We start from the raw sequence: 26,825 nt of genomic DNA, 5'->3' as shown, positions 1-26,825 counted from the left end.
TCCTGAATACATCCAGTATCCCAGTCATCCTTAGCAAACACTCCACTATTCTCTCTCAACAGCTGTCTCACACGCTCCTGTTGTTCCCCAGGTAAGTGACTGAGGTCCACTGGAGGGTCCCATCCTTCACTCTCCTGAACCCTGATTGGAGTCTCTGGAGTTGAGTCATTTTCACATTGTGATATCTGAAATTGGGATTCAGACGGAGGCGGTGGTTTCACTTCCAGCTGATGGATGGCATCCACTGTATGCAGCCACCCCAGGACAGTTCGTGCTGTAAGTGTCACCTCTTCTTTCGTGGTATTTTCCACCATCACTGTAATGTTGTCATTCTCGTTTTGAGGCATCTGAATAAGCTGTTTGTTTACCTTTATACCTGCCGGCCAGGGTACTTCTGAATTGGGCTCCAGCGTCACGTGTGTTCCAAGGGTAACCGTCCTATTCAGTTTGCCACAGCTGACGTTCACTCTCGCGCACCTTGGAAGAATTATGGATTTTCGTCCCAGTCTTGCAATTTGACAGCTGCTGCTGTTTTTGCGTTTTTTCAGCAGTGACAGAACGGCTTTTGCTTTCCTAGGGCTAACTTCCAGAGATGAACTCAGTGTGTTCACAAGAAAACTCAAAGGAATCTGCTGGGCTGCGTTAGCTTGGACCAATTCCTCAATCACATTAAAGCCAATTATGGGTTTCTCCAATTCACTGGATGTAATGAGAATTGGTGCCAGCAGGTGTGTGCCCCCTCCTTCAGTCTCAGTGTTTCCAGACAGACAAAATTCCACTTCCATCCAGCCTTCATATGGTATGCTTGTCCCATTTGCCGCTGTGAGGTTGAGTTCTCCCTCCTCAAGTAGCTCTCTCACTGGTCTCACCTCTGTGTCAGGGAGATGTCTCTTCTTCCACTCCGAGCCCACGATTGACACCTGTGACCCCGTGTCCCAAAGCACTGCTGTATTAACACCTCCAAGAGAACATTTCACCAAGCATTTGCGTCCCACCAAACTGGCTGTTTTCTCCTGTTTGTTCGACCATGGTGCTTCAGATAAGCAAGCTTTTGGTAAGCTTTCAATGATGTCTGATGTAATTTCAATCTTGCTTGACGTCACATTGGTTACAGTTCGTTTCCGACAACCCGCTGCCCAGTGCTCACTGCTGCCACACTTGTAGCAGTGTTCACATCTTCCCTCTGGGTTGGACTGCTCACATTGGGTACAGCGCCTGGTGCTTGCACGAACAGGTGGAAATCGATTTCGAGTGAATCTCTGGTTACTGTTTCTGATTGTCTGAGGTCGTGATGTTTGAGCAAGGCTCGCTACTTGAGACGTAAGGCTCTGGCTTGCTTCACAAATCACTTTGTCTCGTGCATCAAGCTTTTCCATCAGGTTGTTAGGCTTTGGGGCTTTCTCTTTTTTTATAATGACACCTTTATCTTGTTCAGCATGTGCCTGTTCCTCTTCCATCACTGTGGCCACCTTGGCTATTTTTGGTCGAGTGGTTGAGAACTTTGATTTTCGTTCAAGCTCCAGACTATATGACATGTTCATTTTCTCCATAAGCACTTCATCTTCTACGCATGGGTTTTCCAAGTAGGGTTTTAGATCTGTGCGTATGCTGTCATCATGAAGGCCAGTCATAACGGTCTGCAGAAACTGATTCTGGATTAGTTCATAATTATATCTTAATCCTGTCTTTGCATTTTCAGATGCTGACAAAACCCTCTGCCTGAGATCCATGGCTCGAACTAAGAACTGGATAGGCGTTTCCTTGGGTTCTTGAACTGCACGTGTGAGTGAGTGATACAATTCAGTTGGATCCTTTTCTATAAAATGTGCTCTGAGAATTTGTTTAAGGACAGGCAATGTTAAGTCTGTACTACTCTCCAGATAACTTCTCAAATTGACACCTGGGATGATGGCTTGAATGACTGCCTCAACAATTTCTCCCTCATCATAACCCCTTTTGCATGCCCTGTGAATCTGTCTGTCCAGGCTGGTAAAATTTAATTTGTCTCTCTGGCCAGGTTCACCAATTTGTCCAATTATTTTGAGTTCTTTTTTGTACACTGGATGCACTAGTGTGACATTTTCTCCTGAAACTGATGAATTTGGCATTTTTCGGTCTGTTCTGGCACGTACTGATTCTGTTGCAGTGTTTATCACAGGTGCTTCTGATGCAATTCCACTAACGCCCACAGAGTGGTGCTCCAGGTCAACTTTTTGCTGCCCCTCATTGGTTTGCTCATTTTCTGCACTGGATGATCTCTCGGTTTTCTCTTCATCAACATTTATCAAACTGTCAATTTTCCCCTTTGTATCTAATAACATAGATAGTCCTTCATCTTCAAGTGAAACAACATCATCTCCCTCTAAATACTGCAGAATACGTCTCCTCAGCGCGCGAGGCGTGTGTGTCTCATCCTCCCTCACATTTAGCATTAACATTTCACACAAATCTCTCAGTTGCGAAGCAGATAACTCGAGCAATTTACCCTCGATTTCATCCAGCGTCTCTTCCCACACAGGCAACATTATGGCCACTCAATGAACAGATTAACTCACTTTTGCAGTTGTTTTTTCGCCGTTTCAAAGCCACTCTCTCCGTGATTCGCGGCTCGTTCTCAGCTCGCGCTGCACTCGCGGCTCGCGGCTCGTTTCATCACTCGATGGCCGCTCTGCACTTGTCGCTCTCTTCCTCCCGAAATCCGTCACAAACCGAGCAGAAACACCAATTTTATGTTGCCCCCTTGGACAATGACAATGACAGCTTTTCTTTTTTTGTAGATTTATTTGCCCCGGTTGTTTTTTTCTCTTTTGTTTTCTGTGACAGATTCTGGGGCTGAAAAGTTTTTACATGAACAAAACGTGTTACCTCCCCTTCTTCTCACAGCGCCCCCAACAGTACATCATTTATGAAACTTTTAACATTTATCCTCCACATTATATTAGTAACAAATATCTACAATAAACACAGACATGAAACAAATTAAATAATTATTTGAGGTCCTTACATTTACGTGGTGTCAACATCTTAAAAATAATTGACTTATGGTCAGAGAAAGCTTGATCTGATATTACCACATCAGTAATAGATAAACCATAAGTCAAAACTAGTTCCAAAATATGACCTTGAACATGAGTGGGTTTATGCATGTGCTGTATAAGATTGAAAGAATCGATTACATTCAAAAAATCTCTTACTTGTGGCTTGGTAGGACAACACACATGTATGTTGAAATCACCCACTTGTAGTAATTTATCATATTTCAATACAATTTCACTTAAAAAATCTGTAAACTCAAAAAAAAAAAAATCCTTGTTGTCTGCAGGAGGTCGATATATTAAAGCACATGCAACTTGATTAGTCAAAAACAACTGCAGTTCAAAGCTTTAAAAAGTGCCAGCAGATAAAAGCTGACATGAAAAACTTTTCTTAAAAATAGATGCCAGGTCTCCACCACGACTTGTAATGTGTGGAGTATTAAGAAAGGCACAGTCCAGAGGTAACAAATCCGTGAATGGGCTTAAATCATCAGGAATTAGCCACGTCTCAGTCAATAATAAAAAGTCTAATGTGCGTTCAGTAAAAAAGTTATTTAAAATAAATGTCTTATTTGATAACGAACACACATTCATCACTGCCAATATTAAGTCAGTAGATACCTCCTCTAGAGCTGATTCGCAGCGAACTTGTCGGAGATTCTGCATGTTCGCCTTCTGTCTGCAAAGCCAAGGGATCTGATAGCATGATGATATGGCTCCGTCGCATGGACACACCGAGAAAATCCACTTATACAAAGGTTATCTTTTAATGTCACAGTAGGTTCCTTATTTTCAGAACTCATTCATTATCCAGTTCAAAATTTAAAAGGACAACATTTATCTGTTTTATTCAAGCTGTCAGTGAACATTCAGGGCACATAAACAACCAAACCAATGTGCTGATGTATACAAGTATAATGTGGAAGGTAATTTCATCTCAAGGCTGTGTTTCAGTTTCTCTGTGGTTCATAACTGATGGTGGCACTGGAAACTCAGCATTCTTGTCATTCTTTTGATGATAATAAAGTCACAGTGACAGCAGGGATGTGTCAAACATATAGTAATTCAGAAAACTTCAGTGTTTAAATAACCATATGTATAGAGATCAATATGTTTGTTTGTCTCTGCGTATTCTTCTTCTTCTTATTATTATTATTGTGTTCATTCTTAGAAACTCTGAGAACAGGAACTGCTGTGATTTGTTTCTATATTAAACACATGATCTGCCCTCTTAGTAAACATTTACTTGTTCATCAGGTCTGTCAGCTAACACCCATCAGGTCGAACCCATGACAGACTCTCCACCCATCAGGATATCAGGGAGAATTCAGTCTCTTCACAGCACTTGTACAGTTTCTCAGGATGAAGACGAGAGAGAAGAACTACGAGGAAGATCTTTCTGGATTTAGCCTATTTAGATATGACAACCTCTACCCTCAATGCAGGTGTCTATATCCATCTATTCTCTTTGAGTTTGTTCAACTCATCTGTTGGAGTTATTAATGTTAAGCAAAATCCTAACATTTGAAAATCCAGCCTTTATTCAGCTATTTTCAATTCTCTCTCTGGATTTCTGTGTTTTTGCTCTGTTTTTACAGTGACAAAATAAAGTCAAGACATGACACTGTATTGCGACGCAATGAGTGGGAATATATAAGACATTATTCAGAGAAATGATTTACTTGATCCAGAATACAAAAATTATCCAGAAGAATTTAGGACGGGAAACTTCAATCTCATCCTCACGTAAGTCTGAGCACTTTTACTCATTTAATTGTTCATTTCAAATAAATAAATATAATAAAATAATAAATTGATAAAATAAAGACCAGACAGATTATTCAAGACAACTGAGAACAGAAACATGTTCAATATTACAAAGAGTGAAAATAAATAAATGAATAAAAAATAGCAGAAAATCAAGAGTCACATTTGAAAAGCATGTGATAGTCAACTTGTGTTTCAGTAGTCTGGAATATACTGAAGGAACGGATGTCTAGAGTAATAATTTATATATTTATATTATAATAGAGCAAATAAGTGTTACAGCATGTTTCTATAGACATACAGGGAGGAATTACTTTAAAAGAGACACATTAATATACCAGATAGAATGAAGAAGAATAAATAAAAGAAAATAAATATTAACAACAATAATTTCTTAATTTTTTCTAGCAACAGATTCAAGACCCAAAGTATTTGGTGATGTACAGCAAGGACGTTAAAATGCATAGAATTTATCCGTAAAGTTTAACAAGGTATGATTCTTTTTTTTTTATTTGATTGACATTTAAGATTTTTTTTCAGACCAAAATTACTGTTATAAAGTAAATGAGCCTATTCTTGTTTATTCGTTTTGATAATAATATATTGCACGGGTAAGTTTTGTGAATATTTTAAAGGGCACATATTTAATCCTAGAGTGTGTTTCTGATCATTTCACCTGGTAAATGTTGATGACAATCATGTCTTACTTACGTATTTACGTATACTTGACGTCTGACGTCATCTGTATAACGACGCATGGCACATCGAGACGGAAGAGTTGGAAAAGTAGTGTTTCCCTCTAATTTCAGAAATATTTAGTCAAATAAAAGACACAGTGTATTAATAATATTGAACCAGAAACATGATCAGGTATGTGTGATGAATTCTGAATGAAGCGCTGTTTGGAGAAACTCGTTCTTCTCGGAAGTGAAAGTCTGATGTAGCTTGTTGCTCGTGTTTGTGTTTGGCCTGCTGTGTTTGAGTTGACAAAAATGCTTCTTTTAAACTAGAATCAAAAACAGGATAACTCTTAAGCTTCATGAATACATTAAACATGACTTATTATAAACCTGATTATCAGGTTGATCTGCTTTAACTGTTATTTTGATTTAGCTGTTAGCGGTTAGCATTTTGGATTATCATCTTTTGTGTCTCATGTTTGTGATTCATGTTAGCTTTAGTTGATAGTAGTTGGATTTGCTCAGTCTTACAGTGAAATCAAGGTTTTAGCAGTAAAGTCGAACAGGTGAAGACTGTCCTCTTAAAAAAAAAAAACTTTTTATATAGAATTAGAATTAAATAGAATTAAACCTATTATCTCGGCGTTTTTTGAAGCATGCTCTTCAAGTTTCGCAAATGATGAAGGGACTTTTTCTGTTTCTGCAGCATCATCTGCTTCATCTGTGTATTTGCTGTGCTGATAAACAAAGGTCAGAACAAAAACTAAATTTTAGAGTTAAATTCATGCCACATGCATAAATGCCAGACTGTGTTTATAGTAGTTTGTGTGATTTCAGTGTGTCTGCAGGTCACAGTCGAGGGGTTTATTGGTGGTTCTGTCGTCCTGCCGTGTTCTTCAACTAAACATGATCATCAACTTCAAGACATTGATGTGAGCTGGAGACACAATGGCAGCAAAATTATATTTGATATCATTCCACACAGTAATTCACCAGTGACACAGGACTCAGAGTACAAGAACAGAATTGAAACTTTCCCTCAGGAGTATCAGAGAGGAAACTTCTCCATCAAACTCAACAATCTTCAACACACTGATGCAGGGGAATACACCTGCTTCATCACACAGTCATCTGAATATCGGACTGTACAGCTGATCATCAATGGTATGTGAAGCTAGTTGATTAGTGCATCAAAGTTTTCATTTAATTTTGTTTGCTTCAATTATAAATAGTGCAAGTGGCTGATCCAATATCTGAAATTCACCCATGATGCTCCTGTCTCAGTTCTGATGTATATAGAGTTATAGATGGATGCTTTTAGGGTTGTGCCGATAGACGATAGTATCGTGTATTGACGATGGCAGATGTCCCTGTCGATAGTCAAGATGATATTAGGCTCATTCTCCCATTAATGTATTAAATTATAATAATAACAACTATTATAATTTTTATTAGGCGGCCTATTATAATTTCGGCTATCAAACTGTCCATCTATTACACACACACACACACACACACGTGTGCACAAAATAGGATTAGAGCCTGTAGTCAGTGAAAAAGTTTTAACGCTTTGACTCAGATAACTCATTAAATCCATGAAATGAAAGAGAAAACGAGGTGTTGGTGTCCCACACATTTAATGGCTGGTACACGGCAACGCGCTTTTCTCAAACATGAGAGATTTACTCTTTCTTGGTGATACAAATAAAGTAAAGACAAAATAAAGCGGCAGAGTGAACTTATCATCCAAAGTGGCTCTCACTAAGTCCTTCTGTTAAGAGACTGATCTCTTAACTTATAACACTCATTATGTGCTGATGGCGTAGAATAACTATGTGAGAACCACTATGGCTGATAAAGTTGCTCTGCCACCTTGTTATTATTTTCATGCACACTGCACTATAATGTGATGCATGCAAAACACATAGTTTTGGCTGTTACAAAGTCTCCATCCACAAACAGATGTACATCGTCTGAAAATAGAAGGTATTTCATTGCACTTTAACAAGTAATCTAAATGGCCTACTGTATATATGGGCAATATTTTAAACGAGTCCTCACTAACTGAGTTTAATGCCACAGTTATGTCAGAATGCATCTGATTCTTGTTTCTGTAGCAGTGTGTTGAGCTCATCATGAGGCGTGCGGTCCGTAGCTCTGTATGACTGATGCATCAGTACAATCCAACTTTACTAAAAATATATCAACTTACCCGTTTCTAATACTTTAAATTTAACGTGTTCGTTTATGTCCAATATTAGTGTTCAAATGATGGACATTAAATGAAATCTACTATTGATTTTCATCGTTGACTGATTTAGACTGTTAATTCCGTGCGCAGATGCAGCAAATCTGTCACAGGACGTGCGATATGACAGTTGTGTCCGACTATATATGAACTAGCTGTTTTAAATACAGTATATTTTATTTAATGTTAGTTTATCAGTATGTCGATTATTGGTGATTCCCTAGGCTCTCTCTCGGGCACTGCATGGTTTAAAACACTGAATAGTTCTGCTATGACAAGAACAAAAAGTGTCTCTCTCTTGCTCCACCCATGAACGATAAGATCATGTATCGTCGATCCCAAGGGCTGACGATCTGAAAAATGACCATATCGCCCAACACTATCACAATGAGGTAATGGTTTCTGTAAAAAGGTTTTTTTAATTATTATTATTTTTCTTTTTTCAGGATCAATATCCACTGATCACGGAGGAACAGAACAGGAGGAAATGGTGCCATCACTGTCTTCGCTCTTGGTTAGCATTATAGTACCACTGTTGCTGTTATGTCTGGTTGTTATTTTAATTGCAGTTTTCTGGAGAAAAAAGCACTTAGACAGCCAGACAGCTGGAAACGGTGTGAGTTCAGCCACTCCTGAGGTTGTGAACCCTTCTGCACAATATAAACCAATAAAGGCTGATAATCATGATGAAGCAGTCGGTAATTAAAAAACTGCACTTTCCTGCAGCAACTGCATGAGCTTTTGCATTAAACATTGAGTCAGAGGAGGTTGGTGCTGTGGCTTCGGGTAGAAAAATAAAAAAGTCTAGTAAGCAAATGTTTTGTTTGAAGAACAGAAAACGGGTAGAATTAGAGTGTTTCTGTATCTTCCTTAAGAGCATACTATAAGGCTGCTTGGCAATCTCTATAGATGCGGTCATTCATGGTTTTGGAATTCAAGTAAATTCTCAAAAATTGTTCTGGAGCTCACAAGGTGCTCTACTCATTCATGTTTTTGCAGGAAATGGCATTTTTCAATGCATGCCATATCTTTAAAGGACAGAAGGACTCATAGTAGCTAGAAGGCTTAAAAAATGCCCTTGAACTGATATGAATTTCCAAGCACAAAGGAAAAGCAACTATAGTAAAACATGAATCGTTGGCTTGGCTTTTCAGAAATCTGTTTAGTTTGCATAGAATCACATTTGCTGTTAAAACAATGTTTATGTTGGTAACATTGCCTAAATAGCCTTATAAAAACAGCACCATGTAAACTACTTACCTGGTCATATAACATTTCATGAATATCCATTTTATTTCATTATTTATTTATTTTCAGGAGTGTTCGATGTTTTGATATTCTTAGCTACATTCACACTAAGACAATCATCGCCTGTACACATGGGCTCAGTTTGTTGGCTTGTTCTGCCTTATAACAAAAAAAAAAAAGCTACAATGTTGCTTTAATAGCTGTTTTTATATTTTACTTTTGTACCATTTGTCATTTCTTATTTATTTTATGTTTCAACTCCTTTTAGTTACTAGTGTGTATGAAGTGTGCTATTTAAATAACCTTGCCTTGCCTCATGGCTTTATAAGTGACTTTTTTAGCTGAATGTTTACATATTTCGGATGTACTGTTATATCCTTGCCTTATGCACTGTTTTTATTGTGTTACAGAAAGAGATGTTGAAACCGGTACATTTTTGGCTGAAGTTGTAAGACAGATAAGCCTGTCAATGATATAAACATTTATACTGAACATGTTTTATTTGTAAGAACTGGTAAATATATTTTAAATGTACTACATTGTTCTCAGGTATAGACGCTGGAAATGAGGACCATTGTGTTTCATTGTATGTACACAAGCTCTTTATGTTCAAGATCCAACAAATAGTGTAAATAAAATAGAATCTGTCAAAGTTGTCTGGATATTTCTAATCTTATGTGAATTCACCTGAGGAGTTAGGGTCTCACAAGCACCACTCTTTAATAGTAAATGAAAAACATCAGATAAAGACGTCACGTCATGCTTCTGACAACTAAAAAACAGAATCTTTGTATTTAAGAAGCAGTATGATAAGAATAGACATCAAAAGCATTTAACATCAGTCAGCATAATACAAAAACACAAGCTTTATAATACATACAGTACAAAAGGATCTGCTTGCATTCAAGATATTTCTTGGATGAATGCAATGTCAAGTGATCAGTTAAAAAAAAATTGTATTTTTTTTTTTTTAAATCCAAATAAGTGGTCTTTGCACTATACTTAACATTGTGATATAAATACTTACACATTTTTAGTTGTTGGTTGGAGTTGTCTCTTGGCCAAAGATCTTGTAGTTTGTGCACCTTGTGTTGTAGTATGAGGACTGTTAAAACAAGAAAACAACACGTGATTCGTGTAGTCTTATATCCTAACATTAGCCTGAAACCCAACCTTTAAATCTGATTGGTTGATAGGGATGTTGATCCAGGACCAATAAGGATGTGTGTCCAGGAAACATGTCCTACATGACATCACATGATCTTCAGAGTAAATGATCTTCAGCGTAAGTCCCAAATGTGCTCTTTGCACTTCTGTGTCAAACATAAAGTTTATGTTTTGCAATGTTTTTCAGTAAAAGTGTCTAAACATCCCTGAAACAATATAAGTTTAAAATTATTTAAGATATTAAGCCTTATTTGCAGAGACTATACTGCTTGAATAGTCAATAGGAGAAGTCAATAGTAAATCAAATTGTTCTTAAGCATTAACAGCAAAATATATGTTTATGGTAAAAACAGACTGTTAAAGGAATAGTTCTTTATGTTTATAATATAACTCTAATGCTCCAGTATAGAAAGTCTCTTTCTGAGTTGTATGAACAGGTCTTTGTCTCTCTGTTGTGTGGTGCCATCTACTGGACCAAACTTAAATATATATATATATATATATATATATTAAAGAGAGAATGAGCACAATGTAAGTGGTACTGTAGATTGACTTTCACAGTATCAGTATCATTCAGTCTAACCTATATAAAATGTATGAAGAAGAATGCCAAGACCCAAAAACAAGCCAGACAAGACATTAGAAGTAGTTGTGAAATCAGACTCTTTCTCTCTTAGATGGACGACCTCTTCTTTCTTCTCTTGATCCAGATTTTTCTGATTCACGTGGAAAGTTTCAGCAATCTATGCAAATAAGTCACAATCAAGATATTATTATAATAAATTGTGCAAGATACACACGTAACTGATTATGATCAGCCTATACATCATCAAGAAACCCATCAGAATTTCCAGATTCTGCATTTATCACCTAAAACAGGTCATATAAGAAAATACATAATTAATCATTTCATCATCTCATATGCAAGTTATTTTGAGATAATATTCAATTTGTCTGATTGTTCTATAAATATATTGTTTGATAGGATGTATTATTTCTCTTTTATAGTAACGATTTATTTAGAAAAATAAAATAGCAAAATACCCGAATAACTAAATTGTTCTCCCATTTTTTTTTAAACTGCCTATTTATAGAACTACATCGAAAACTGTTTCATTAATGCTGATTCAATAAAATAAACATACTTCTTTTGAAGCAGTAAATAAAATGTCGCAGTATACACTTAGAATAAATACAGGGCTAAAACATTGGAGTAAAATGTTCATCTTTCTAAACTAAACCCATTAAAATGTCTCAACGTGACTAACATATTTCTTACAGATGCCAAATATACAGTTTAAAAGTTCAATTTGAATAACAATTGAGGTTGTATTGAAGTCGGGCTGTGAATTGTAAAGTGCATCTTAATGCCTCAAACTAAAGTCTTGAAGTTACTATCATCTCTTCTACAATAAAGTGTTGCAATTTTGCTCTACTTTCCACAAGTCATAGTTACTAATAACTCTTTTGAGCAACATTTTTTTTTTTTTTTTTTTTTTTGCTACATACAGTAGTTGTGAAATTAGTGGAACAAAAGACATGAATGTGTGATCTGTCCCTGTTTGGAGAACATTACTGATGCCATCAGTCATCTTAAACTCAACACATTTCCAAAAATGGACTGAATAGCTGTCTTCTGAATTCTACAGATAGTTTGCTAAAAATCTACTCTTTTCACAGAAAGAAATATGAAAGGTTCACTTCCTCTACACTTACTCAAGGCATTAAGTAACAAAGGCAATATGTCTTAACAACAATTACAACATTTAAGCCTTGAGCAAGATGCTATGATAGATACCAACATTTCTAATGGGGTAGTTGCATATGTTGTCCATGTTAGATTTCAAGTCTAACAAGTGTGTGCATAGACACTTCTAGTTTTACCTGATGCCAGTGTAGAGAGAAAGCCAAGAATGTTCACACATGATCACTTCAAATACTATGTTTCCATCTGGTGAATGAATGATTCATGATGTACATGCTATCAGAAATGTCCTACATTTCCTACCAGCTCGTCACGTTCACATGCTTTGTTGTCGGAAAGAACAGAAATAATCCCTGACAGCAACATTGTTTAGTTCCAGATCTGGCCCACATACTGAATGATGGCACTTGAACGCTCTTCTGCTTTCAGCTCAGTGTTCATTTGACATTGACTTGAATATTTTAGTTTTCTCTGGCTGCTGAATCTGTTTATAAAACACGTATGCAGTAGCAAATATAATATAAGCATAATGAAGTGGTCTAATTCACTGATCTTATCTGAATCCTAAATACTTATCATAAGTGTGTTATTCCATTATTTTTGCTCTACCAACCCAGTGAAACTGAGCCAGTACTGTTGCACCAATCAGAAATGAAGGATTTTTTTAAATCATGTTCTGCACAAAAGTTTAGAACTACTAATGTCACGGGTCGTGGTGCACACAGACAGGAAGAAATCCACTATAGTGGCTTTAATAATCAGAACATGAACAAATCATTTTAAAACAGAAAGAGATGAAAACATCAACTTAACTTTAACACAAGACAAGACAACTGAGGAAAACTCAGGGTTTATAAACACATGAAACATAATTAGTGAGAACATAAACAGGTGAACAGAATAACAATGATTTACTAAATGAAAACTAGAACTAAACTACAGTAAATAGGAACTAAAGACACATGACAAATATAATATTTCGACACACAGACATCAAGCAGCAGCACATGACTCTCAACAATGGTAATGTCAAGAAAAAAAACACAAAGCCCAGTTGAAAAATCTTTAGACCTTTTTTTTTTTTTTTTTGTGATACTGATATCTTAGTGTTCTATGACGTCATGAGTCATTTGCAAACAAGCAGCTCCACATTGCTCAAACCCTATATCTCTGCTAGGGATCGTTTTTGCCATCTAGTGGAATGTAAATGGATCTTCAAGATAACAGCATTCCTGTGTGTTAATGTGCAGAGGGTTTAAGAAACACAATAATGCAAAATAATGACATTTTATCAGCCCCATCATGATCACATCTAATTTTATCGCTTCATTTTGAAGCCAGAAGGATACATATAATTGTGTTTTTTAAACTCTCTGAACATTTCCTGTAACTGCACGCAACAACAGTTTTTTTATATATATATTTCAACAAGTTCATGTTTTTAGCATCTGTCAGATCAGTTGTCATGTAATGATGTTTATTGTGCAAGGAGCAACTCTTACATTTAGATCTGTTAATAAAAAAGCATACAAAATAGTGTAAATCAACACAAAGTGTGTATATTAGATATTAGATATTAGATATTCTGAGTAAAAATAGAAATTTTTCAGTATAAAACTTTTTTTGTATTAGTTGTAAAATGATAAAGGTTAAGAAAAAACATTCTTCAAGTACAGTTAATAAAACATTTGTTCAAAGTCATCTGGTCTTTAAAACGTTTCCGTTTCACAAAATGTTAGCATTGTCCATGAAGTGTTTATACCTGAAACATTTAGTTGTTGAAATGTTACTTGATTCAGAAGTAAAATTCTCATTATGTTTGAAGAATAGTGAACTAGAATGTTTCCTAATGATTAAATAGCCAAGAAAAAGTGCTTTTAAAACATTTAAAAACTGGATATTTGAATTCAGAAAGTCCATCTGATTTAAAACTAGCAACTAAACCGTCATGCTGATATTGTATCCTATAAACAAACAAGGCATGAAGGGGAATTTCAAGACAAGGCTGTGCGTGTGAGACTTTTTGCTTTCTCTCTCTCTCTTAGTTCCTTTGCAGAGAATGAGGATGTCTTGGTGATCTGATGACCACAAAACAGACTGTAATTGTCCACTTGACTTCTCATCTCTGACAAATGCCCTCAGTCTCTAAGTTCCTCCTCCCAAGAGAACGTCAGTCAATATTATCTTTGAGTCTCAGAAGAGCTGAACAATCTGTCAGGATCAAAACAAGAGAGAACACCTTTAGGGATTGAACTCAGCTAGAAGAAAAAAAAAGAGGTAATATATTGTTGTAGAACAAGTTTTTAATTATGAATTATTCAAATCTATTTGAAAGGCAAATTTGGGAAAAAGTCAGGCCGTGTTTTATTGTTGTATTCAAATGTCTCTCTCTCTCATTTTTCTCTGTAGGTCAGAATGAGCCAGCAGGAACATATAAGAGAAATGTTTGACTCAGTGAACAGGATGCAAAATACAGAAGAGGTTTTCGGCAAGAAGCTTCGATGTCATACTCATGTAAGTCTGAGTACATTTACTCATTTAATTTACTGCTGTTCATTTCACTTATAGGATCAAATGACACATCAGATGTTTGGAAAAGAGCAACTGAATGTTTATTATTATATATCCAAATTATTGTTCAGTGAACTTTGCATAGTATTTTGTAGTCTAACCAGAAGAACAACCACAAAAAAAGGTTTTGTCAATTATTTTATTAATGAACTAAATATCAGACAGTTTATTCAAGACAACTGAGATCAGAAAAACATATCCATTATTACTAATGGTGAAAATTCAGCAGAAGAACATGTGATAGTCAACTTGTGTCTCAAGAGATTTAAATACGCTGAAGAAACGAATATCTAGAGTGCAGCTCTTTATTGATTTTTTAGTTAATGGATTAATTAATGGAACAAATGAGTCTTAAAATGTTTCTACAGACACACAAGGAGCAATTACTTTAAAAGAGACACATTAATAAACCAGATAGATTGTAGAAGAAAATAAACAAATACATTTATAAAACAGAAAAGAAGAAAAGAAAAGAAATACTAACAACAATCATTTCTTCATTTTTTTCTAGCAAAAGATTCAAGATCCAAAGTATTTAGTGATGTACAGCAAGGACGTTACCAAATAATTTTGTCCGTAAAGTTTAAAAAGGAGTCATACTTTTTGATTTGTTTGATATTTAAGATTTTTTTCAATGACTCCATTTCTATTACAGATAAATTACAATTAAGCTAAGAGCTTAAATGAGCCAAGTCTTCCGATAGTATAAAAAGTGAAGTTACTGTCAATGTTTATGAATTTTGATAATGATATATTGCACGGGTAAATTTAGTGAATATTTTAAAAGGTACATCTCTAATCTCGAGTTTGTTTCATATCATTTCACCTGGTAACTGTTGACGACACTCACGTCTTACGTATTTACGTATACTTGACGTCTGACGTCATCTGAAGGACGACGCATGGCACATCGAGACGGAAGAGTTGGAAAAGTATTGTTTCCCTCTAATTTTAGAAATATTTAGTCAAATAAAAGACACAGTAAATTGATAATATTGAACCAGAAACATGATCAGGTATGTGTGATGAATTCTGAAAGAAATGCTGTTTAGAGAAACTCGTTCTTCTCGGAAAGTGAAAGTCTGATGTAGCTTGTTGCTCGTGTTTGTGTTTGGCCTGCTGTGTTTGGGTTGACAAAAATGCTTCTTTTAAACTAGAATCAAAAACAGGATAACTCTTAAGCTTCATGAATACATTAAACATTAGTTATTATAAACCTGATTATCAGGTTGATCTGCTTTAAGGTTTATTTTGTTTTAGTTTTCTTGCTGTTAGCAATGGCCTAGTTACATAACTCCGCCATCTTGGATTTCCAGTCTTTCCGGTTGTGCTAAACGTCAGTTCAGAGGATGTTTACAGGATTTATAATATCACTTCAAATTCAAATAAGATATACACTGCTATTATCACTATACTACAAATGTTAACTGAGCCAGTGGATTTGAAACTTGTGTATGTTTGGGTCTGGTGAATGAATTAAATACACTAATGTTCACTACTGTTCACGAAATGGAAGTTGAATTCATGGTGTGTATACACAGCTACATAATATATTTTTATCTAACCAAATATGTAAATGTAAAAATTACTTATTTCTCGAAAAAATTTGTATTACATAGATTTTTTTTTTCAATTAACCTGCTAACTGTCACCCCGTCCCGTATACGGGACGCCTACATTGACTATACTATATTACAATCAAATCTAATCTAATCTTGACAAACTATATATCTTTGGAAAGGTCTAAGACTCCCAAATATATATTTTACCAATATTTCTTGTAAAAAATTATGTAGGAAAAGTAATAGATTAATTTATGACAAGAGTGCACCCTCAGAAATCTGCATTACAAAAGGAGTTTTGATCTTTGTTTAAAAAAATACTTCCTAGTTTTTTTTTTTTTTTTCACATTTTAGAAATCATCAGAAGTTATATATCACTTGAAAACATAAAATTTCAAAATTCATCCTTCAAAACCCATTTTAAAATCAGACATTGTATTACCATGTAAATGGTACATCAAAATCATGTTACAAAATGTTTTCAGTCATGAATTAAAAAAAAAAAAATTAGGTTTGTATCATGCACATTGAAGTCTATCTTCAAAAACGTGAGTGACAGTTAACAGGTTAAATATTTACCTCGTGAGACATGGGCTGCGATTTATCTTCAGAAGTATCCATTTCTCAATTGCACACATATATCAGTCTGTTTCATCATTATTTTCACAAAATATTTTATTTTGCACAGTAAAAAAAATACATGACTACTTTCAATATCTGTTTAATCTGATAGTTAATGCAAAACAATAACAATATACATGCGCTGCTCATAGACAGATAATGATTTATGCTGCAGATCTTTCACAAAACAAATAAACATTGATAAAAACACATGAACGCAAACAATGATCTTTTAATTAATGCAAGCTTACCATAAGTACATTACGTTTAATTGTACAGTTAGTTATAAATTATGTTATCAAATAAAGTTAATAAAACAAGCTTTATCAGAAATCTCTGTGCGTCTCGTTTGACAGTCAGAAACCTTGATCTTTCATAACAGTCAGAACAAAACCAGCTCTTCGAAAATGAACAGTATTGCATATTTCAGTGGTTTGTGTTTGAAAGAAGAAATCCCTGTGGACTGATTAACCTGACGTCGATGCTGATCTGCGTAATCAACAGAAGAATAAAGCAATCTTCGTGTTGTATCTTGATGAATTTCCACACAGAGGTACGCAAAAATGTAGGAAGGATGTTTCCCCATGTTTTTAATATACCACTATTCGCTGTTAAATTTGAAAAACATTAATTATATCCATCTAGCCAAGTTTCGTATGTAAGTTTCCCTTACAGTCAATGCGAGCGTGCAAGACCGGAAATAAGTACGCACACACTCGCGTCGCTGAAGCTCACCGGCGCCATCTTGTGCACCTATCCCATTAGCATTTTGGATTATCGTCTTTTGTGTCTCATGTTTGTGGTTCATGATCGTTTTAGTTGATAGTAGTTTGATGTTCTCACTCTTACATTGAAATCAAGGTTTTACCAGTAAAGTCAAACAGGTGAAGACTGTCCTCTTCAAAAACATGTACTGCCAAATATAGCATGTTTTGACAGGGTAGAAACACTACCCTATCGTACCTTAATTATTTGTGTTATTTAAGAAAAACATTATCTTGGTGTTGTTTGAGGCATGCTCTTCAAGTTGAGCTAATGATGAAGTTAAATAGACTTTATGTTATTGCAGCTGCTGCTTCATCTGTGTATTTGCTGTGCTGATCAACAAAGGTGAGAACATAAACTATATTTTAGAGTTAAATTCATGCCACATGTATAAATGTCAGACTGTGTTTACAGTAGTTTGTGTGATTTCAGTGTGTTTGCAGGTCACACTCGAGGGGTTTATTGATGGTTCTGTCATCCTGCCGTGTTCTTCAGCTCAACATAAACTTCAAGACATTGATGTGCACTGGAGACACAATGGCAGCAAAATTGTATTTGATATAATTCCACACAGTAATTCACCAGTGACACAGGACTCAGAGTACAAGAACAGAATTGAAACCTTCCCTCAGGAGTATCTGAGAGGAAACTTCTCCATCAAACTCAACCATCTTCAACACACTGATGCAGGACAATACATTTGCTATATTACACAGTCATCTGAATATCGGACTGTACAGCTGATCATCAATGGTATGTGAAACTAGTTAATTAGTGCATGAAAGTTTTCATTTAATTTAGTTTGCTTCAAAATCTAAATACTGCAAGTGGCTGATCCAATATCTGAAATTCACCCCTGATGCTCCAGTCTCAGTGCTGTTGTATATAAATTATTGATGGATCCTTTAGGTAATGGTTTCTGTAAAAAAAAAAAAAAAAAAAAAAAAAAAACTATATTTTTCATTAATTTTTCAGGATCGATATCTGTTGAACAAGGAAACCAAGGAGGAACAGAACAGGAGGAAATGGTGTCGTCACTGTCTTCGCTCTTGGTTAGCATTATAGTACCACTGTTGCTGTTATGTCTGGTTGTAATTTTAATTGCAGTTTTCTGGAGAAAAAAGCACTTAGACAGCCAGACAGCTGGAAACGTTGTGAGTTCAGCCACTCCTGAGCAGTGTTGGGTATAGTTACTTTGGAAAGTAGTTAGTTAGGTTACAAGGTTACCATCAATTAAAATTAATCCGTTATGATACAGCGTTACCTATTCATAAAAGTAACGCGTTAGAGTACTCATGCATTACCAAAAATTAAAAGCCATTTGCAGCGGCTCACACATGACAGACACAGCCCCCGGTCCCTTTAAATGCACCTAGAAGTCGTGACTCCCGACAATGAATAACGTCAGTCATCCGACTACATTAACACTGCAGGATAACAATAACAGGAAAGACAGTCAGCAATCGGCTATTCCACATTGCGTTTTATTTATTTATTATCACAGAACATATTATTAATCAAAATTTGCACCTACCCAGCCCGGGTAGCCTAGGCTACTGTATATTATGAGCACCACAAGATAACTCCTGATTTTTCTTTAACTTTAAATAATGCAGTTATCAAAGTACAATTATGCTTACTTGTAAACACAACCTTAAACAGGCGTGCAGATTTAAATCCATTTAGAAATGATGAACAACCAGCCAGCCAACAATCTAACAGAAATTAACAGCTGCCTGTCAAACAAAAATGATAACAAACCGAATTAAATCCTTCACCGCCACACAGGCAAATGACAAATCGCTTAATAGCCGAACTAATTATTATTAAAGTGTCACTCACAGTCACAAGCCTAAATTCGCTTGAACACAGTCCTCTTACATTTACTCTTCAAAGTAGTGATTAAAACGTAGCGTTAAATTTGAGGTAGAATTTTTGGCGGTCGACAGAAGCTTTTCACCAAAGCAGAGTGTGCATTTTACCGTTATGTTCTTTTCTTTTTCGTTGACAAATTGAAAATAATGTGCGTACTTCCATAAACCAAACGCTGTCCTCTCTGCCATCTTGCCGGGAGTTCGAAAAAAAAAAAAAAACCCCACACACACACACAGGGTCAGGCGCAGGGCACAGACGCATCACAGCCATTGACTTTACGATCACAGAACTTCGGCTCCGCTGATACATCCGCAGGTGGCACAGTAGACCTAGGACTACTGTCTGACAAAAAGCAGGCTGCAGTCGGGATTTTCCTTTCCTTAAAATAACGGATTACTTTTTTAAAAAAATAACGAAGTTACTGATTACTTACGCACGAAACTAACGCGTTAAATTACAAATTTCAGGAAAAAAGTAATTAAAGTACTCTAACGCGTTACTTTGTAACGCGTTACCCACAACACTGCTCCTGAGGTTGTGAACTCTTCTGCACAATATGAAACAGTATTGGCTGATAATCATGATGAAGCAGTCGGTAAATGAAAAACTGCACTTTTATGCAGCAACTGCATGAGCTTTTGCATTAAACATTGAGTCAGAGGAGGTTGGTGCTGTGGCTTCGGGTAGACAAATAAAAATAAATTCCAGTAAGCAAAGTGTTTTTCTGAAGAACAGAAAACAGCTAGAAAGAGTGTGTTTCTGGATCTTCCTTATGAGTACTCTATTAGGTTATCTAACAGTCTCTAGTGGTGTAGTTGTTCATGGTTTTGGAATTCAGGTACATTTCAAAAAAATGTTCAGGATCTTACAAGGTGCTCTACTCATTCATAAATCTATAAGATCTATACCCTATAAGAAAAAAAGTTACAATGTTAAAAAGTGAAAGCTACGATGTTGCTTCAGTAGCTGTTTTTATATTTTCATTTTGTACCATTTGTCTCAAGTCCTTTTAGTTACTAGTGTGTATGAAGTGTGCTATTTAAATAACCTTGCCTTGCCTCATGGCTTTATAAGTTACTTTTTTAGCTAAATGTTTACATATTTCGGATGTACTGTTATATCCTTGCCTTATGCACTGTTTTTATTGTGTTACAGAAAGAGATGTTTAAACTGGTAAATTTTTGGCTGAAGTTGTAAGACAGATAAGCCTGTCAATTATATAAACATTTATACTGAACATGTTTTATTTGTAAGAACTGGTAAATATATTTTAAATGTACTACATTGTTCTCAGGTATACACGCTGGAAATGAGGACCATTGTGTTTCATTGTATGTACACAAGCTCTTTATGTTCAAGATCCAACAAATAGTGTAAATAAAATAGAATCTGTCAAAGATGTCTGGATATTTCTAATCTTATGTGAACTCATCTGAGGAGTTAGGGTCTCACAAGCACCACTCTTTAATAGTAAATGAAAAACATCAGATAAAGACATAACGTCATGCATAATACAAAAAAACAAGCTTTATAATACATACAGTACAAAAGGATCTGCTTGCATTCAAGATATTTCCTGGATCAATGCAATGTCAAGTGATCAAAAAAAATTTTTTATTTTTTAAAAATCCAAATAGGTGGTCTTTGCACTATACTTAACATACTTAACATTGTTGGTCGGGGCTGTCTCTTGGCCAAAGATCTTGTAGTTTGTGCACCTTGTGTTGTAGTATGAGGACTGTTAAAACAAGAAAACAACATGTGATTCATGTAGTCTTATTATCCTAACATTAGCCTGAAACCCAACCTTTAAATCTGATTGGCTGATAGGGATGTTGATCCAGGACCAATAAGGATGTGTGTCCAGGAAACATGTCCTACATGACATCACATGATCTTCAAAGTAAATGATCTTCAGCGTAAGTCCCAAATGTGCTCTTTACCCTTCTACGTCAAACATACTGCTTGCATAGTCAATAGGAGAAGTCAATAGTAAATCAACTTGTTCTTAAGCATTAACAGCAAAATATATGTGTATGCTAAAAACAGACTGTTAAAGGAATAGTTATTTATGGTTATAAATGCAATATGGAAACTTAAGTATCTTTCTGAGTTGTATGAACAGGTCTTTGTCTCTCTGTTGTGTGGTGCCCTCTACTGGGCCAAACTTAAAAGATTATATTAAAGAGAGAATGAGCACAATGTAAGTGGTACTGTAGATTGACTTTCACAGAAACAGTATCATTCAGTCTAACCTGATGCCATCAGTCATCTTAAACTCAACACATTTCCAAAAATGGACTGAATAGCTGTCTTCTGAATTCTACAGATAGTTTGCTAAAAATCTACTCTTTTCACAGAAAGAAATATGAAAGGTTCACTTCCTCTACACTTACTCAAGGCATTAAGTAACGAGGGTAATATGTCTTAACAACAATTACAACATTTAAGCCTTGAGCAAGATGCTATGATAGATACCAACATTTCTAATGGGGTAGTTGCATATGTTGTCCATGTTAGATTTCAAGTCTAACAAGTGTGTGCATATACACTTCTAGTTTTGTCTGATGCCAGTGTAGAGAGAAAGCCAAGAATGTTCACACATGATCACTTCAAATATTATTTGATCTCAGGTATGTTTTTTGTCAGGTGAATGATTGAAATAATCAAAAAACTGTCTTGGACTCATGATGTACATGCTATCAGAAATGTCCTACTTCCCATTTCTGAAGCCATGATAACCAGCTCGTCATGTTCATATACTTTGTTGTCGGAAAGAATAGAAATATTCCCTGACAGCAACATTGTTTAGTTCCAGATCTGGACCACACACTGAATGATGGCACTTGAACGCTCTTCTGCTTTCAGCTCATTCTTCATCTGGCCTTGACTTGAATATTTTAGTTTCCTCTGGCTGCTGAATCTTTTTATAAAACACGTTTGCAGTAGAAAAATAAAATAAATAAAAATACAACCAAGACAGAATGTAATCAGGTAATGATGAAAAAATATTATTTCTAATATAAGCATAATGAAGTGGTCTAATTCACTGATCTCATCTGAATCCTAAATACTGATCATAAGTGTGTTTCTCCATTAATTTAGGTTCACCAACCCAGTATTGTTGCACCAATCAGGAATAAAGAATTTTTTAAAATGTGTTCTATACAGAAAAAGTTTTGAACTATTATATTATTTCGACACACAGACATCAAACAGCAGCACATGAATCTCAACAATGGTGACATCAAGAAAAAACCCAAAGCCCAGTTGAAAAATCTTTAGGCCACTTTTTTTTTTTTTTGTGATGCTGATTGTTCCATGATGTCTTGAGACATTTGCAAACAAGCAACTCCACATGCCTCAAATCCCATATCGCTGCTAGATCTGCTGCTAGCTGCTAGCATTCCTGTGCTGTTACAGTAAATGTCCTGAGGGTTTAAGAAACAATGATGCAAAATAAAGACATCATGCCCCATCATGTCTCACATCTCATCTGATCTCTTCATTCTGAAGCTGGAAGGACAGTGAGATGTTAATCAGAAAAACATCCAGACACAACAACAGCTTGTTTTCATATTTCAGTGAGTTCATGTTTTTAGTTTTTGTCATGATATTTACTGAGCAAAGAGTAACTGTTACATTCGGATCTGTTAATAAAAAACATAAAAATGAGTGTAAATCAGCACAAAGTGTGTCAGATTGATTCAGATTGACTGATATTCTAAATAAAAATAGAAATGTTTCAGTATAAAACTTTTTTTGTATGAGCTGTACAATGAAAAAGGTTAAAAACAATCGTTCTTCAGGTAACATTATTAAATCATTTGTTCAAAGTCATCTGGTCTTTAAAAAGTTTCCGTTTCACAAAATGTTAGCATTGTCCATGAAGTGTTTATACCTGAAACATTTAGTTGTTCAAATGTTACTTGATTCAGAAGTAAAATTCTCATTATGTGTGAAGGATTGTGAACTAGAATGTTTCCTAATGATCAAATAAACAAGAAAAAGTGCTTTTAAAACATTTAAAAACTGGATATTTGAATTCAGAAAGTTCATCTGCTTTAAAACTAGCAACCAAACCTTCATGCTGATATTGTATCCTATAAACAAACAAGGCATGAAGGGCAGATTCAAGACATGATGTGCGTGTGAAACTGTTCCTTTCTGTTTCTTTTAGTTCCTTTGCAGATCAGAATGAGGATGTCTTGGTGATCTGATGACCACAAAACAGACTGTAATTGTCCACTCGCCTTCTCATCTCTGACAGATGCCCTCAGTCTCTAAGTTCCTCCTCCCAAGAGAACGTCAGTCAATATTATCTTTGAGTCTCACAAGAGCTGAACAATCTGTCAGGATCAAAACAAGAGAGAACACCTTTAGGGATTGAACTCAGCTATAAGAAAAAGAATACAGGTAATTTCTTGTTGTAGAAAAACTGCTTATTAATTAATTCTTGAAATCTCTTTCCATTTTATCTGTAGGTGAGAGTGAGCCAGCAGGAACATATAAGAGAAATGTCTGATTTGATGAACAGGATACAAAATACGATGTTTTCCCAAAGAGGTTTATGGGAGTATAACCCCAGGACTGCACGTTTTTGGTGTCTCTCTGACACACACAATTATGAGGTCTTGGAGTCTTCTTGGAGATTTTGTAGGCTAACCAATGTCATTTATTTTATTGATGACTAAGGATCAGACAGATTATTCAAGACATCTGAGATTAGAAACACATTCATTATAACTAATGGTAAAAATTAAGTTGAAAATCAAGAGTAATTTGTGAAAAGTATGTTACTAATAGTCAACTTGTGTCTCGAGAGTCTTAAATATACTGAAGGAAAGAAAATCTAGAGTGCCGTTCTTTATTTATTTTTTAATGAATTAATTTATTAAATTATGTATTTATTAATTAATGGAACAAATAAGTCTGACAACATATTTCTAAAGACATACAGGAAAGGATTACTTTAAAGGAGACATATTAATAAACCAGATAGATTGTAGAAGAAGATAAACAAATAAATGAATAAAACATACAATAAGAAAATACATTTTTTTTTACAACAACCATTTCCTCTTTTTTTTTTCTAGCAACAGATTCAAGATCCAAAGTATTTGGTGATGTACAGTAAGAACGTTACCATGCAAAGAATTTATCCGTGAAGTTAAAAAATGTATAACTCTTTTTGATTTGATTGACATTTAAACACATTTTTTTAATTGACTCCATTTCTATTGAGACTAATTCACTAATAAACTCAAACATTTTTGCTTCTCTGTGTTAAAGAATATATCACATGTTTTAGAGACAGCTTATAATTTAGATTTCCTGGGGCAAATAATTAAACAAATTAGACCCAAATTACTGTTATATATCAAATGAACCATTTCTTTCGATAGTACAGAAAGTGCAGTTATTCAGAATCAGAATCAGAATAATATTGTTAATGAATTTTGATAATGATATTTTGCACGGGTAAATTTTGTGAATATTTTAAAGGGTACATATTTAATCTCGAGTTTGTTTCATATCATTTCACCTGGTAACTGTTGACGACACTCACGTCTTACTTACGTATTTACGTATACTTGACGTCTGACGTTATCTGAAGGACGACGCATGGCACATTGAGACGGAAGAGTTGGAAAAGTAGTGTTTCCCTCTAATTTCAGAAATATTTATGAGCAATATATAATCAAATAAATCATACAGTATATTGGTAATACCGAACCAGAACCATGATCAGGTATGTGTGATGAATTCTGAAAGAAATGCTGTTTGGAGAAACTCGTTCTTCTCTGAAAGTGAAAGTCTGATGAAGCTTGTTGTTTGTGTTTGTGTTTGGCCTGCTGTGTTTGAGTTGACAAAAATGCCTCTTTTAAACTAGAATTAAAAACTTAAGCTTCATGAATACATTAAACATGAAATATTAAAAACCTGATTATTAGGTTTAACTGCTTGTAAATGTTATTTTAATTTAGCTGTTAGCGGTTAGCATTTTGGATTATCATCTTTTATGTCTCATGTTTGTGATACATGTTAATTTTAGTTGATAGTAGTATGATTTACAGTCAAATCAAGGTTTTACCATTAGAGTAAAACAGGTGAAGACTGCCAAATTGTAACAATAGTGCATGTATTGACATGGGGGAGATCCTAACCTATCTTAATTATGTGTGTTATGTGAGATTCAAACATATTATGTTGGTGTTGCTTAAAGCATGATAAGTTGAAGTTAAGGTTGAGCTAAAGTAAGTTAAATAGATTTTTTCTCTGTTTCTGCAGCAACTGCTTCATCTGTGTATTTGCTGTGCTGATAAACAAAGGTCAGAACAAAAACTATATTTAAGAGTTAAATTCATGCTACATATAAAGATTGCCGGCTGTGTTTACAGTAGTTTGTGTGATTTCAGTGTGTTTGCAGGTCACAGTCGAGGGGTTTATCGATGGTTCTGTTGTTCTGCCATGTTCTTCAGCTCAACATGATCTTAAACTTCAAGACATTGATGTGAGCTGGAGACACAATGGCAGCAAAATTATATTTGATATAATTCCACACAGTAATGCACCAGTGACACAGGATTCAGAGTACAAGAACAGAATTGAAACCTTCCCTCAGGAGTATCTGAGAGGAAACTTCTCCATCAAACTCAACCATCTTCAACACACTGATGCAGGAAAATACATTTGCTATATCAAAAACTCCGATAAATATCAGACTCTAAAGCTGATCATCAATGGTATGTGAAACTAGCAGAGAAGTGCAATAAGTTTTCAGTATAAACAAAGTTGATTGTTTTAAAATCTAAATCCTGCAAGTGTTTGATCCAGTATCTGAAATTCACCAAATCTCCAGTCTGAATGCTGACGTATATCACTGTGTACAACAAATAATGTTTCCTGTAAATCCTTTCTTATTTTTTTTCTTTACCTTTTCTCAGGATCAATATCCATTGAACAGGGAAACCAAGGAGTAACAGAACGGGAGGGACTGGGGCCAACACTGCCTTTGCTCTTGGTTTGCATTATATCAGCTGTGTCATTGGTTATTATTTTCATTGCAGTTTTCTTTAGAAAAAGGTGCTCAAGCAGCCAGAGGGCAACTGGAAACGTCATGAGTTTGGCCACTACTGAATTAAGTATGAATCACGTTGATAATCATATTTAAAATGTTCCTGAAACATGCCTTCAATCATTCAAACACCTGCTGTAAACAAGCACTGAAAGAAAGAGACATAAGAACACAAACTACAATTTTCTTCAGCAACAGCATTAGATGAAATGAAGATAAAAGACTTTAAATCTCTCAAGATCTGATTAAACAAGTCCTCAAACAGCATTTCCAGCTTCAATTGTTACTAACTAGATTTACTTTATTTCTGTCACACATCTACAGAAATTCTTGTTGAGAATTAACAGAGGTTAAGATGTCGAAATTTTTTTGTTGGTGTCACCACCATGGGGGTCACTGTTTGTTTCAACCCTCTGAGGTCTAAGGGCATTGTTGGGGCCTGGAGAAGTTTTGTCATGCCCTGATATTTATTATTATTTTTTTTTCAGTTTCTTATACCCATA

The 26,825-nt window shown here is 35.2% G+C and overlaps 1 protein-coding gene and 1 long non-coding RNA gene across 6 annotated transcripts; both read left to right on the top strand.

Annotated features, from left to right (window-relative positions):
- Positions 1 to 4,377: 4,377 nt before the first annotated feature.
- On the top strand, positions 4,378 to 26,825 carry LOC113065047 (CD276 antigen homolog). Of its 5 annotated transcripts, XR_003278927.1 has the most exons (6): positions 4,378 to 4,480; positions 4,634 to 4,781; positions 5,211 to 5,293; positions 6,189 to 6,232; positions 6,320 to 6,646; positions 8,177 to 9,627. XR_003278927.1 is itself a non-coding variant. In XM_026236162.1 (5 exons), exons 1-5 carry the CDS (start codon positions 5,665 to 5,667, stop codon positions 18,557 to 18,559), a joined length of 585 nt encoding a protein of 194 aa, XP_026091947.1. In that variant the 5' UTR covers positions 5,341 to 5,664; the 3' UTR covers positions 18,560 to 18,600. The 5 variants fall into 5 exon arrangements, 3 of the variants coding, with proteins under 3 accessions (XP_026091946.1, XP_026091947.1, XP_026091945.1); XR_003278928.1 differs by lacking the exon at positions 5,211 to 5,293 and having other exon boundaries at positions 4,379 to 4,480; XM_026236162.1 differs by lacking the exons at positions 4,378 to 4,480; positions 4,634 to 4,781; positions 5,211 to 5,293 and adding exons at positions 5,341 to 5,672; positions 18,545 to 18,600 and having other exon boundaries at positions 8,177 to 8,367.
- On the top strand, positions 13,884 to 16,057 carry LOC113065048 (uncharacterized). Its single transcript, XR_003278929.1, has 3 exons — positions 13,884 to 14,127; positions 14,260 to 14,364; positions 14,933 to 16,057. It is a non-coding gene; the product is annotated as an uncharacterized LOC113065048 (long non-coding RNA).

The sequence above is a fragment of the Carassius auratus genome, chromosome 47 (genome assembly GCF_003368295.1).
Source record: "Carassius auratus strain Wakin chromosome 47, ASM336829v1, whole genome shotgun sequence".
NCBI lineage: Eukaryota > Metazoa > Chordata > Actinopteri > Cypriniformes > Cyprinidae > Carassius > Carassius auratus.
Note: the sequence above shows the minus strand (reverse complement) of the source record. Positions and strands in the feature narration are given on the sequence as shown.